This window comes from Eptatretus burgeri, chromosome 7 (assembly GCF_056783735.1).
Source record: "Eptatretus burgeri isolate ZD-2024b chromosome 7, Ebu_testis_v1, whole genome shotgun sequence".
Taxonomy (NCBI): Eukaryota; Metazoa; Chordata; class Myxini; order Myxiniformes; family Myxinidae; genus Eptatretus; species Eptatretus burgeri.
Window position 1 is genome coordinate 21,571,932 of NC_140967.1, and position 13,280 is coordinate 21,585,211.

A 13,280-nucleotide genomic window follows, 5' to 3' on the forward strand; every position below is an offset into this window, starting at 1 on the left:
CTCAGCTGCGTTCGCCATTACGGGTTACAACGTACGGGCTTTTTTTTTTTTTTTTTTTTTGTATGCCTTGGTCGAGGCTCGTATGAGAGCTAACACACAACTCACAGCAATGAGGCATGAGACAAGAGGGGCGGGAGTGGAAGGGACAAAACATTGGGGAACAGACACAGGTGAACTGTGGAAGGGAGAGGGATGGGGATGGGACGGGGAACATGGCGAGGGGAAGATGGACATTAAAGGGACTTTCAGGAAGGAAAGCAGGAGAATTGAAGGAAGTGGGCTTGGGTGGATTATCGGGGGTAGAAAAGATCGAGGATTTGGATGGGGGAAGATAAGAGGTGGTGGTGAACAGCTGTTTTGAAAGCCTGGAGGGAAGAATGGGAAAGAATAGAGTGAGGAAGTTTATTCCAAAGGCGGGAAAAAAGAGGAATGAAAGAGTGAAGATGAGCAGTGATTCGTGATTTTGGTAGTTTTACCAGAAGGGGGTTGTTGGCGGACCTTGAGCGCCCTGTGGAAATGTGGTAGGGACAAATCGCAGAGAGAGCAGGGGGGGCAAGGCTGGAGAGGAGTCGGTAGAAGACAGAAAGACCACCGACCAACCTGCGGTGATTGAGTGAGAGGCCCAAAGACTCAGCTTCATTGCGGGAGATGCCAATGATCTTAAAAGCCCTGGTTTCGACAGCGTGAAGTCGAGAAAGGTGGGAGGCAGGAGCACCAGCCCAGAGGGGAGAGCAGTACTCCATCAGGCTACGGACAAAAGCTTTGTAAGTGGTCAGGAGCTCAAGAGGGCCGAGGAAGGACTTCGCACGACGGAGGATTCCCAGTGGGCGACTGGCTTTGGAGGCCAGCTTAGAAATGTGACTTTCCCAGGAAAGGTCATGGCAGATAGTGAGACCCAGAAGCTTGAAAGAAAAGACTTCTTCCAGAGGATTGTTGAGAAAGTGGATGGGGGGGTTTTGTAAACGGTCCTTTCGAAGAGACATAGTGAGAGTGTGAGATTTGTCTGGATTGAAAGACATGTTCCACGTGTTGGACCAGTTTGTGATATTATCCAGATCTGCAGTGAGCGAAGAAGCTGCTGCTTGCCGGTCTGAGTGATGACCGATGGTACGGCAGAGGGTGGAGTCATCGGCAAAGAGAAATAGAGGATTTTCCAGAGAGTCCGAGAGATCATTGATGAAAACCAGAAAAAGAACAGGGCCCAGAACGCTACCTTGAGGAACTCCAGCCTGCACAGGAAGAGGGGATGAAAGAACTCCATTTAGGGCCACACGTTGACTGCGACAGGAGAGGAAGTCTGCGAGCCATGAGTGGAGATGGCCTTGAATACCATGGGAAGAGAGTTTGGTGAGTAGGGCAGGGTGCCAGACTGTGTCAAAAGCACGTGATATGTCCAGGGATACGGCTCGGATTTCCTGTCTGGCATTGAGGACCTCCATCCATTGATGGGAGAGCAGTAGCAGCATATCTAGGGTAGAGTGACCTGGTCTGAAACCAAATTGATGATTGGAAATCAAGCCATTGGAGAAGAGGAAGGATTTCATGTCTGAAGCGATGATGGATTCCATAACCTTGCTGATGATTGGGAGAAGGCTGATTGGTCTATAGTTACAGGGATCTGTTTTTGCACCTTTTTATGCAGGGCAGTGATGTTAGCAGATTTCCAAGCAGATGGCAGATGACCTTGGGAAAATGAGAGGGTGAATAGAACAGAGAGAGGGTGAGCAAGAGCAGAAGAGCAGGCTTTGAGGACACGTGGGCTGATGCCGTCTGGACCGGTTGCAGAATCTGACTCGAGGTTTGAAAGCAAGCTCTCCACCTTGTCAGGAGAAAAGGATACAGAGTCCAGGGACAGTTGGGTGCGACTGGGTAAAGTGGGTAGAGATAGTGATGGGTTTGGGACACAAGATTTAGCTGCAAACACCGAGTTTAGACATTCAGCTTTATCACGTGTGGAATCAGCAGTGCGGCCATTTGAGGTAAGGGAGGGGATGGAGGGGGAATATACACCAGAAACAGATTTGATTAAACGCCACCAGGATTTTGAGGAGGGAGAGAGGTTTGAGAGTTCAGACTTGAGATGAGAAAGATGTTGTTTTCTGGCTCTCCTGAGGGTAGCTACACACTTGTTCCGAGCTTTGTGGAAAGAACTGAGATTGCCCTCAGTTGGGTTTGCTTTCCATGAGGCAAAGGCAAGTTGTTTCAGGACAACTGCCTCGCCACAAGCTTCAGTAAACCAAGGGCGGGAGGAAGGGTAAGACAACTGAACACGAGAGGGGATAAATCTGTGCATGAGGGAGAGCAAGTTTCTTTGAAAGAATTCCCAGGATGAGTTGATGTTTGAGAAAGTAGTGATAGGAGACCAGTCTGTAAGTTTGATGGCTGCTCGGAGACCCTGCCAGTCGGCTTGAGTGAAATGCCAGACTCGACGGCGGTGAGGTGGTTCTCTGATAACAGCCAGAGAGATGTCCACTTTAACAAGGACGTGGTCAGAAGAACCAATTAGAGCGAAGGAAGAGCAGCAGCTTCCGGATAGTGATGACTTCGTGTATTCTAATAATTTCTCGATTTCTTATGCGCATTTATAGATAAACACAATGCCCCAAGTTATGATCGTTTTCATGTTAGACGGTGCATAAATTTCGGTAACATCAGAGTGCTGGTGTGTTCCGAACCAGGAAGTAAATTTTTTTTTCTCTCTCTTCTCTTCTCTTTTTGTTTTTCGTTGCCATGACATTGCGAAAAGGTAAAATACTTTGGTGCTAATTGAATAATTGGGTATTAAAACTAAATTGCGAATAATCGTAACTGCGAATAATATGCCAACTTCCGGGTCACGCACGTCCGGGCACACGAGAGCGAAGAAACGGCCTGTGTGGTTGTTGTTTGTTGCTCGTGGTTTGAATATTTATTTATTTTTACAGGCACGTACTAGTAAGTTACAAATTCCTGCTGAAATCACCTTCAGTCGAAGCACCATAACTCACCAGCATATTTGTGAAAGACTTGGGCCTAAATCGTTCCCCTACTGACCCCACATGGAGGGAATAATTGGGGCCATTAACCTTTGGGCTACTGTCGAGGCATCATTAACATGGTCGCTCTTAGCCGGAGGTCTTAAAAATACTTCCACGGATCCCAAAACGGTGTTTAAGATGTTACAGCATTCAAAGTTACTCGGATTCCTCAAGGTTCACCCAATGTAGCTGAAACTGGTGGTGTTCGTGTGGGAAGGCAGGAAAACAGGAAAAATGTTCCTTCACAATCAAAGTACATTATTGAAGGTATATGGGAGAGGAGAGATGAGATGCAAATAAATAAATAATCAGAACAGACCAGGCACTCAGGCACACACACAGGTACAATGACAGGAAATAAAACGCTTAAGCCGAATCCAACTATGGCACCAAAAATAAATACAGGGACTCGCACAACAATGGGGAACGAGCAAGGGCTTGAGGCAAGACACAAGCTGGTTGTGGATCCATGCAGTAAAGCCCGAGCTCGTTGTGAATCCGTGGAGGCTGGTGTTGCACAGGGCTGGTGCGGCACAGGGTGGGAGGAAGGGATGAAGAGAAGTATGGCAATGAGGAGAGGAATGCTGCCTTTGCTAAGGTCGGATCCCAATGCAAATTCTAAATCCAAAACTCCAACACAAAACTACCACTGCAACCACAAAACCAGAGCCAGAACTGAAAAACCAGAACTGGAACTGCAAAACCAGAACTTCCACGATCAGGCATGGTTACCGCCCTCGTAGTGAGCTGTAATCATAGTTTGGCACTGTCTTTTTAGGCGGCCCATTCCGCCCATTCCGCCCATCCCGCCCATTGGCCATCTGCTTGTGTCATGGCCAAGATGTGACATCTTCTGGGCAGTTACGGGGCAGTCCCAATAAAAAGAATTCTTACATTCCCCCAAAACCACCCCCACCCTCCAAGGCTCCACAGCTGATCTTGCCGCCATGGCCTGCGGTGTGCCGGCAAAACAGTCCATGCTGTTTCCTCCAAAAGCGCAATGTGCTTTCCAGTTGTGCCTTTGTGCCCAGCCCTCACCGGGCCTCGCTCAAAAACAGGAGGTTTTACACAACAAACTTACTCAACACTGTCTTAAAGTTAACACTGACTGGCTCCTCAGTGCACGTTTTACAACACGACTGACTCTGACAACTTCCCTTATAGCTTAGTAATCTAAGCTCCACGGTCAAATGGTCCATGCTTTTTTCACCACAATCTAACTATGGACCCCTACCCCTCTTTCCACGTAACAGTATTATACTTTAAACATGATTCGGGATACATTTTCACCCCATTGGTTGTCCGAACATGAGGAAGTAGAAGTTTTATTTTTTCTCTCAATCACCCAAAAAGTCTTGTTCATCATTTCAAGAATTATTATCACTTTTTTTTTTTTTTTTTTTTACTCCTTTGAGAAATTAAACTTAGGTTTGGTTTTGACAAGGATATAACCAAAATGGGGCATTCTCAGTAATTAATCATAACTATACTATAATTATTAGGAGAACGATTAAGCCGAGTGGTGGTTTAACGGTTAATCAAACAGAAGACCAAATACTGTATTGGAGTCATCAGAAGGGACCCGAAGAAGTAAAGAGCAAATATGGAGTCATCAGGAGGAACCTGGACAGGATTCGGGTTTCAACCGCTACTTCACTATCCTCAAAGCCATCCAGGTGCAGCTAAGTGAACCTTACAGAAAATTTTCTGCAATAATTCATTTCTCACTCGATAGATAAAGAATGAGAGGAATAGGGAGTAAAAGAGATAAAAGAAAAGAAAAAGCACGAATTCAAATGAATAAAGCGAATTGTGAAAAATTAGAAAGAAATGTGAAAGGAACAAAGAACAAAGATGTCAAGAAGAACATGGATGGATAGATTTCAGGAGTTACTCTCCAGGCTCAAACGCAACAACAGATACAAGCTTCCAGCGGTCTGTCAGTGGGGAAGCGCAGTCAACACAGCATCAGGATTATGGTACAAACATAATCAAACGGAAAACCAAATACTGCATTGGAGGTGGCTGGTTGAAGATCTTAGGGTCTTGAGTTTGAGCCCCTGTCATTCCGTTGAAATAATACCAGGTGGTTTGATTCAGCCTTTCATCCTTCCGAGGTCGGCAAAATGAGTACTAACTTACTGGTAACAGGGACAACTGCACCAGTGGCACAACCACACTTCCATAAAATGATGCAACCAGCAGCTGCAGGCTGCATATGAAACAGCAAGATGTAAAAGTATTTATAAACTAGAATGAAATAATTGATCATATTGATAAATATAACTATTTTTCTAGCATGAAATTACTTCCTGAAATTACTTGATATTTGCTGTATTAAGAGCAAATGTAAATTTGTTCATGTTCTCATTGTGCAACGCAGGTACACCTTTGGAACACTGAGTTAGCAAAAACTTTCTTCGATACCGAGCCTGAATCTTGCATGAAAGGCATCTCATACTTGAGCCTTTGACTTGTTAACCTCCGCCATCTTCGAAGATGGATGGAGGTTACTGTTTTCACCCCCTTTCTGTTTGTTTGTTTATTTGTTTGAGAACAGTATTACGGAAAAACTCCTCAACGGATTTCGACGAAACTTGGTGGGGGGGGGGGGTAAGGTATGATCCAAGGATCATGCCATTAAATTTTGGACTTGGTAACATCCCCCCCCCAAAAAAAATTGTTAGAGAAAAAAATATTTTTTTTTGCATTTCTACATATTTTAAGTGATTTCCAAACCCCCACCCCAAAAAAAATTGAGAAAATTTTTTTTTTTGCATTTCTACATGTTTTAAGTGATTTCCAACCCCCCCCCCCCAAAAAGAATTTTTTTTTGCATTTCCACATGTTTTAAGTGATTTCCAACCCCCCCCCAAAAGAATTTTTTTTTGCATTTCTACATGTTTTAAGTGATTTCCAACCCCCCTTCCCAAAAAAAATAGTTTGAGAAAAAAAAAATTTTGCAACTTTTTTTTTTAAACAAAATATCGATTTTTTTTTTTTGCATTTTTACATGTTTTAAGTGATTTTCAACCCCCCCCCCCCCAAAAAAAATGTTGGAGAAAAGAACTATAACTCTGTCAGCACTGTTGACATATTTAATGAATAAGATTTAAGGTTCACTTGAGTGACCCAACAGTATTGGCGGCGGAGGTTTTGCACTCTCCCGAGTGCTCCCCCTCTAGTTTTTTAATCCTATAAAACTTGCTGTTGATTTGTCAAGTCCATATCGGTCATGCTCTGTTTCCCGATTCCCACACATCCTGCAAAGTAACGGCCAAGTCTTCACTATATAATAATATGAGTTCTCTGACACGGAACATTCAATGCTGGAGGAGGCCATTGGGCTCATAAAGTCTGCACAATAGTTGCCAACCAATGGTTTTTGGTTTTAAACCATGCTCTATCCTTTCAAATTGCTGATCGTCAAGCCAGGAGGCAGCATGTACCATTTGTGAACATTGGTATGACTCGGCCAGGGTTCGAACCACCGGCATATCTTCCTGTATCCCTCCATCGTGTTGTCAGTACATCGTGTGTGTGTGTGTGTGTGTGTGTGTGTGTGTGTGTGTGTGTGTGTGTGTGTGTGTGTGTGTGTGTGTGTGTGTGTGTAGAAAGAATAAAAAAAGGAAGAGGAAGGTGGGCAGTTTTGGGAAAGAAGAAAAAGAAGTACAAACATTATTGACACAGAGTGAGGATAGACAGGGATTGATCGGTAGTGTGCACTGAAATCGTTTTGAGCTCACCTGGACTTTAGTCAGGTGAGCTTATGCGATCGAGCAGTGTCCGTCGGTGAGTGAGTCAGTCCGTAAACGCTTCAGTCATTATCACTTGAACCAAACACACGGTCTTGATGAAACTTGGCCACAAATTTCATATCTGATGCTTAACAAAGGTACATTGACCAAATCAAAATGTGCGCTCATGAAGAAGGTCTATGGGGGGAGGGGGTTGAACCCCCCCCCCCCACCCAAAATAGGTATTTTCTCTCTTCTCTAGAACTACACATATGATTTCAAAGAAACTTAACTTCAACGTTCATCACCTGTCATGTACTAAAGTGTATTGACTGCATCAAAATCTGTGCTCATTAAGGGGGTCTGTGGGGAGAGTGGGGGTGGCATTTGGTTTGACCCTCCCAAAATAGGTATTTGCTCTCTTTTCAGAAACTATAAGCACTATTTCAATGAAACTTGACCACAACCTTCATCATCCATGATGGACCAAAGTCTGTTCATGGCATTAAAAAAATTCAGGTTCTGAGGAGGTCTGCGGGGGGTTTGAGTGACTGTTGCTCTTGATCCAGGTGAGCTTCAGGACAGGCGGTCCTAATTTTGTGCTTCTGCTCAAATTTTTATCATGCAAATGATATTGCAACAAACACAGAATTCACTATGTAATGATTGTAGTAATCAAAACAACAGGACCACTGGACCTGTAGCTTATCTGGGCCCTGTCCAAATGTAGCTCAAATTTGGTAGCATTCTGATGGTGGGTCTGGAGAGGAAGATTTTTGATGGAATTTACATGATTTTTCCCAAAAAATTACTAAGCCTACCATTTATCATCCCTACTACATCAAAATCTGACCTAATATTGTAACCCAAATTTGGTAGCATTCTGACTGGTGGATCTGGAGAAGAAGATTTTTGATGAAATTTACCATGTCGGCCATTTTGACCTACTTATAGTCATGTGACGGGAACGAGTTTGCAAGTCCCGTTACCAGTCAGGAGAGGAACATTGCTGCCAAATTTAAGCTGGATTGGCCCAGCGGTTTGGCCAGAGAAGATGAAATAGGAGGCGGACGGACGGACAGATGGTACACAATGAGAACACCTTATCTGCAATTCCAATTCCAGATAAGCCAATAATAATAATTAGTATGAATATAATAACCAAGGGCGGAGCTTCAATTGGGGAATGCTTACAAAAATACCTGCTATATCGAGTTCAATACCAGTACCACCATATGAAAGCTACAACAGGAAGATACATACAAGTACCTCCAAGTAGATGAAGGAATTCCGTTTACAATTCTCCTAATGGGTGTTGACAATGTGGCTGTAAATGCTTTCAGAATAACCAATGAGAGCTTAGCTTTGCTTTGAGTTGCAATACAATAATTGATTCCCTTTCCATTTATATCTGTGCAAAATCAAATCCATACACAAAAGATCATCCATTCTGAAAAACACAAAAGTACGGGTGTAAACACTGAATGCACATGTCTACCTTGGTAAATGTCCTGCACCGAGCCTCCTCCACAGAACTCCATGCAGATCCAAAGCTTGTCTCGTCTGCATCCCACAAAGCAGAATCCAATTATTTACTTCAATAGCCGTTTGTTGGACTGAACAAGGAGCTTTAACAAACTTGCTTCGAGCACAGATATTTTATGCAGCCTTCATGACACTGCTTCATTCCTGTTTGTCACAAAGATACTCGTTTATGAGAATAAACTCTCTTTACCCCCCATGGAACTCGAATCACTGGGAAGGCGTGTTGTGCAGTGAAATGTGCTTCGATTAGATAACCGTAAAAGTGTTACGGAAGTGTTCAAGGAACAGCTTAACAAATACCGGTATTGGAAAATATTTGAAGCTGAAAATCAACATAATATTATAATGTCAGCATGAAGAACCAAAATGTGTGTACGTATGGAAATAAAACGTCTTCAAAATCAAACTGGACTTACAGCTGACTACATTTGAGAAAAGGCAGAATGTCTCAACACTGTTCGTTTCCAAATCTCATATGCGCAACCCATCCCTCTCTATCTCGACCTGACACACTCTCGTAGATCCAAAGCTTGTGTGCCGAAGCCATCCCTTTCTGTCCCCACCATACCTCCTCAAACCCACTACCTCCTGGACACTGTGACCTTTTTTTTTAACCCAACAAGGTAAAGAGAGTTGGCGCCAGCATTGACTTCTTCTTGGCAATGAGCCCAGATGGCGACAGTGGCTGTGCTCGCAAATCCTGCCCGATTGCTCTCAGTTATCCAGTATCAGCTCTGCATTGAGCCTGTCCTTCACATTCGGCTACCTCCGATCTGCTTGCAAGACAGTTAACATTACTCCAATACACAAGGAGGTTACAAAAATAGATCTTCTGAACTACATGTCAGTTAACTTGCTTGCAATTATCAGAAAAAGTCAAGGAATCCATCATTGCAGCTGACGTCACTCCTTTTCATAAATATCCTCATCTCTGATCATGAGTTTGTTTTCCATCCCAGCCACTCAACTTTGGGCTCTCAACAGTGGATGAAAGCCTTGGTTCTCAAACAAAAGGTCAGGCCGTCTCTCTGGACAGATGTTGGTCATTTTTTTTTTAATATACAATGTCAAGGCTCATATAAGAGTGAACACACAGAATGAGGGGCAGGAGAGGGAAGCACAAAACAGTGGGGAACAGAGACATCAAGAGATCTATGGAAGGGAGAGGGATGGGAAAGGGTACACGGGGTGAACAAGACAGGGACTTTCAGGAAGGAAAGCAGGGAATTTGAAGGAGGTGGGTTTGAAGTGGATTAGTGGGGGTAAAAAAGATCGTGGTTTTGGATGGGGGAAGATAAGAGGTGGTGGTGAACGACTGTTTTGAAGACCTGGAGGGAAAAGTGGGATTGAAGACATTGAGGAAGTTTGTTCCAAAGACAGGAAAAAGGAGGAATAAAAGAGTGAAGGTAAGCAGTGATTCTTGATTTTTATGAGCTTTAACAGAAGGGGGTTGCTGGTGCACTTTGAGTGGAAAATATTGGTGGGACAGATAGCAGACAGAGCAGCGGGGGAGGGGGGCAATGCCGGAGAGGAGATTGTAGAAGACAGAAACACCACCAACTTACCTTTGGTGAGAGAATGACAAACCCAAAAACAGCCTCATCGCGGGAGATACCAATGATCCTGAATGCCTTGGTTCCCACAGCATGAAGCCGAGAAAGGCGAGAGGCAGGAGCACCAACCCAGAGGGCACAGCAGTACTCCATCCGGCTGTGGATGAAAGCTTTGTATTTCATTAGGAGCTCAGTTGTGCCAAGGAAGGATGATGCACGACAGAGGATGCCCAGTGGGCGACTGGCTTTGGAGGCCAGCTTAGAAATGTGGCTTTCCCAGGAAAGATCATGGCAGAAAGTGAGACCCAGAAGCTTGAAGGAAAGGACTTCTTCAAGAGGATTGTTGAGAAAATCTATGCGGGGTGGGGGGGGGCTCCAGATGGTCCTTTCGGAGAGACATAGTGAGAGTGTGAGATTTGTCAGGGTTGAAAGACATGTTCCATGTGTTGGACCAGCTTGTGATTTTATCCAGATCTGCCAGTGAGATAAAGATGATTTTCCAGAGAGTTGGAGAGATCATTGATGAAAAACAGAAAAAGCACAGGGCCCAGAACACTACCTTGAGGAATTCCAGCCTGGACAGGAAGAGGGGATGAGAGAACTCCGTTAAGGGCCACACGTTGACTGCGACAGGAGAGGAAGTCTATGAGCCATGAGTGGAGATTGCCTTGGGCACCAAACAAAGAGAGTTTGGTGAGCAGGGCGGGGTGCCAGACCGTATCAAAAGTACATGATGTCTAGGGAGATAGCTCAGATCTCATGTCTGGCATTAAGGACCTCCATACATTGTTGGGAAAGTAGAAACAGCATGTCCAGGTTAGAGTGCCCTGGTCTGAAATCAATTTGATGATCGGAAATCAAGCCATTGGAGAAGAGGAAGGATTTATGTCGGAAGCAATGATGGATTCCATAACCTTGCTGATGATTGGGAGAAGGCTGATTGGTCTGTCATTCCAAGGATCTGTTTTTGCACCTTTTTTTTATGCAGAGCGGTAATGTTTGCTGATTTCCAAGCAGATGGCAGATGAACTTGAGCAAATGAGAGGGTGAATAGAACAGAGAGAGGGTTTTTAGGACACGTAGGCTGATGCCATCTGGACCGTTTGCAGAATCTGATTCGAGGTTTGACAGCAAGCTCTCCACCTTGTCAGGAGAAAAGGACACAGAGTCCAGGAACAGCTGGGTTTGACTGGGTAAGGTGGGTATAGAGGGCGATGGGATTGGGACACAAGATTTAGAAGATTTAGGTTATATATATATATAACCACCCACAACATCGACATTCGACACGAGGTCTTGGCTGCTGGTGTTGGTGCTTGTGTTATTATCTTTTATCTTGTCGTCTTGGACTGTATTGTCTTGCCAATTGCTTTTGGAGATGCGCTGGGAAGCACACACTTATCTCTTTTTTCAAAGAAGGATATTATTAAAGAACAGTTTATCCAAGAAGGCCTTATTATTCACCACGTTGAACATCTAGAATAAGGGTTTTCGTTCACACAGGTGAACTCTTAAACAGCAAGGAGTTCACAGTGGGCGCTCGTCCTTTACACCAAGTTGTTCACAGGGTGCAACAGGGCATAAATGGGTGGCGTACAAGTGGGGGGGCACCAGATGCGCCATGGGGGGGCATTGCACCCAAATGCCCCCCCCCCTAGCGACGGGCCTGTACTCGCAGCCTTGTGCTGCAAGGAAAAATAATAAGACAACCAGACCCCTATGTGTAGTATTTCATTGTAATAATATTTTAATTAATTTACTCTTGAAAAATTTCGACTCAATTTTTTTTTCTGCCAAGAACACATTCCCATTTAATACATATAAAAGTAAATGGGATTTTGATGTTCTGGTTTACATTATTTCCATTTAAACAATGTTTTCAGAAATACATTTAAGACTTAAATCGGGAAGTGCTTGGATATTGATACTGTATATGCGTGTGTGTGTGTGTGTGTGTGTGTGTGTGTGTGTGTGTGTGTGTGTGTGTGTGTGTGTGTGTGTGTGTGTGTGTGTGTGTGTGTGTGTGTGTGTGTGTGTGTGTGTGTGTGTGTGTGTGTGTGTGTGTGTGTGTGTGTGTGTGGTTGTAAGGCATAACACAACATTCTCTTTGCTAACCCCACCCCTCACCTCCCTCTTTATTTTTCTCACCCCACCCCACCATCTCTTCACCTCCCCCCCCCCAATATATCTATCTATCTATCTCTCTCTCTATCTCTATCTCTATCTCTATCTCTATCTCTATCTCTATCTCTATCTCTCTCTCTCTTTTCCACTGTGTCTGTCACCTGCTCGCTCACCCTACTCATAAAGTGAAGCACTCTCTTCCCACACCTCTTTCTTTCTCTCTCTCTCTCTCTCCCCTCTCACTCCCCCTCCTCACACCACCTCCCTCGCAGGGGTATAGCGACGTGTGGTGAGGCATCGCACTCCTCCACTTCCACCCCTCCTCTCCCTGACCTCCTCTCTCTCTCCCCCGTCTCTCTCCTCCTCCTCCTCCCTTGCTCTCTCCTTTCTTAGCTACCCCCCTCCTCACTCCCCCTTCCTCCTCTCACCCTCCTCATTCTGCCCTCCTATGTTCTCTCCCCCCCTCCCCCCTTAACTCTCTTATCCCCGTCCTCTCTCTCTCTCCCCCCCCCAGCTTTCTCTCTGCTATACCCCCTCTCTCTCTTGGTATTCCCATCAGTGAAGCGACGGGTGGCATTTGCTAATCGATACCATAAGAGAGGTTTGTCTGCCATTTTTCTCAGTGATGATGAAACGGATCTTCGTCAAACTTTCAGAGGTTCATCGGTGAGTGTCGGGGAGTGTTTCAGGCAAATAATTGTTTGTTTGTTTTGAAGTTGGATACTTTTTGATTTAATTTTTTTTAATTACTCTCTCGTACCTAAACCATTGTAGCTATGTGAAAGGTAATATTAAATGATCCCTGACCCCATTCCTTAGTGGGTGAAGGGAAGAGTTTTAGGCCCCACAAAAAATAGAAAAAAATACAAAATCTGATTTCTTCAAAACGCCAACAGGATTAGATCAACACCGGGCAATGCCAGGTATCCCTGCTAGTACATTACTGTATATATGGTGAAGTGTGGAACTGATCATTAGAAGTAACTGAGGTTACCGGAGGTAGCTTCCATGATAGGCGATTATGTTGGGATGTGTACACTCCCTCATGGTCAAAATTTCCTGCTGGATTACGGAAAAGTCATCACCTAAAACGGCAAAGAAACCCATGGAACAGCTGCCTTCAAAAAGCAAAATATGCAAATAACAGTGATGTTGGGAATTTAATTGAAGATCATGAAAACATTTTGGGTTGTAAAAAAACAAAAAAGAAACAATTGTTAGTTCCATTTTCCAAGCAATGATAAATAAATTCACCACGGCACGATAAGTGAAACTTTGCAAGAAATGCAAAGATTGACAAAAAT

General features: G+C 44.3%; 1 protein-coding gene across 9 annotated transcripts in view; it reads right to left on the reverse strand.

Moving 5' to 3' along the window:
* The window catches only part of LOC147022808 (mitogen-activated protein kinase kinase kinase kinase 5-like), a 149,995-nt gene that overhangs the window by 107,958 nt on the left and 28,757 nt on the right, over window positions 1-13,280 (reverse strand). For all 9 annotated transcript variants that reach the window (XM_085887627.1, XM_085887628.1, XM_085887634.1 and 6 more), the window contains 2 exons: window positions 12,971-13,061; window positions 8,253-8,317 (listed from right to left, as the gene is read on the reverse strand). In XM_085887627.1, coding sequence (XP_085743753.1) covers window positions 8,253-8,317; window positions 12,971-13,061 — 156 coding nt within the window. The remainder of the gene's footprint in view (window positions 1-8,252; window positions 8,318-12,970; window positions 13,062-13,280) is intronic.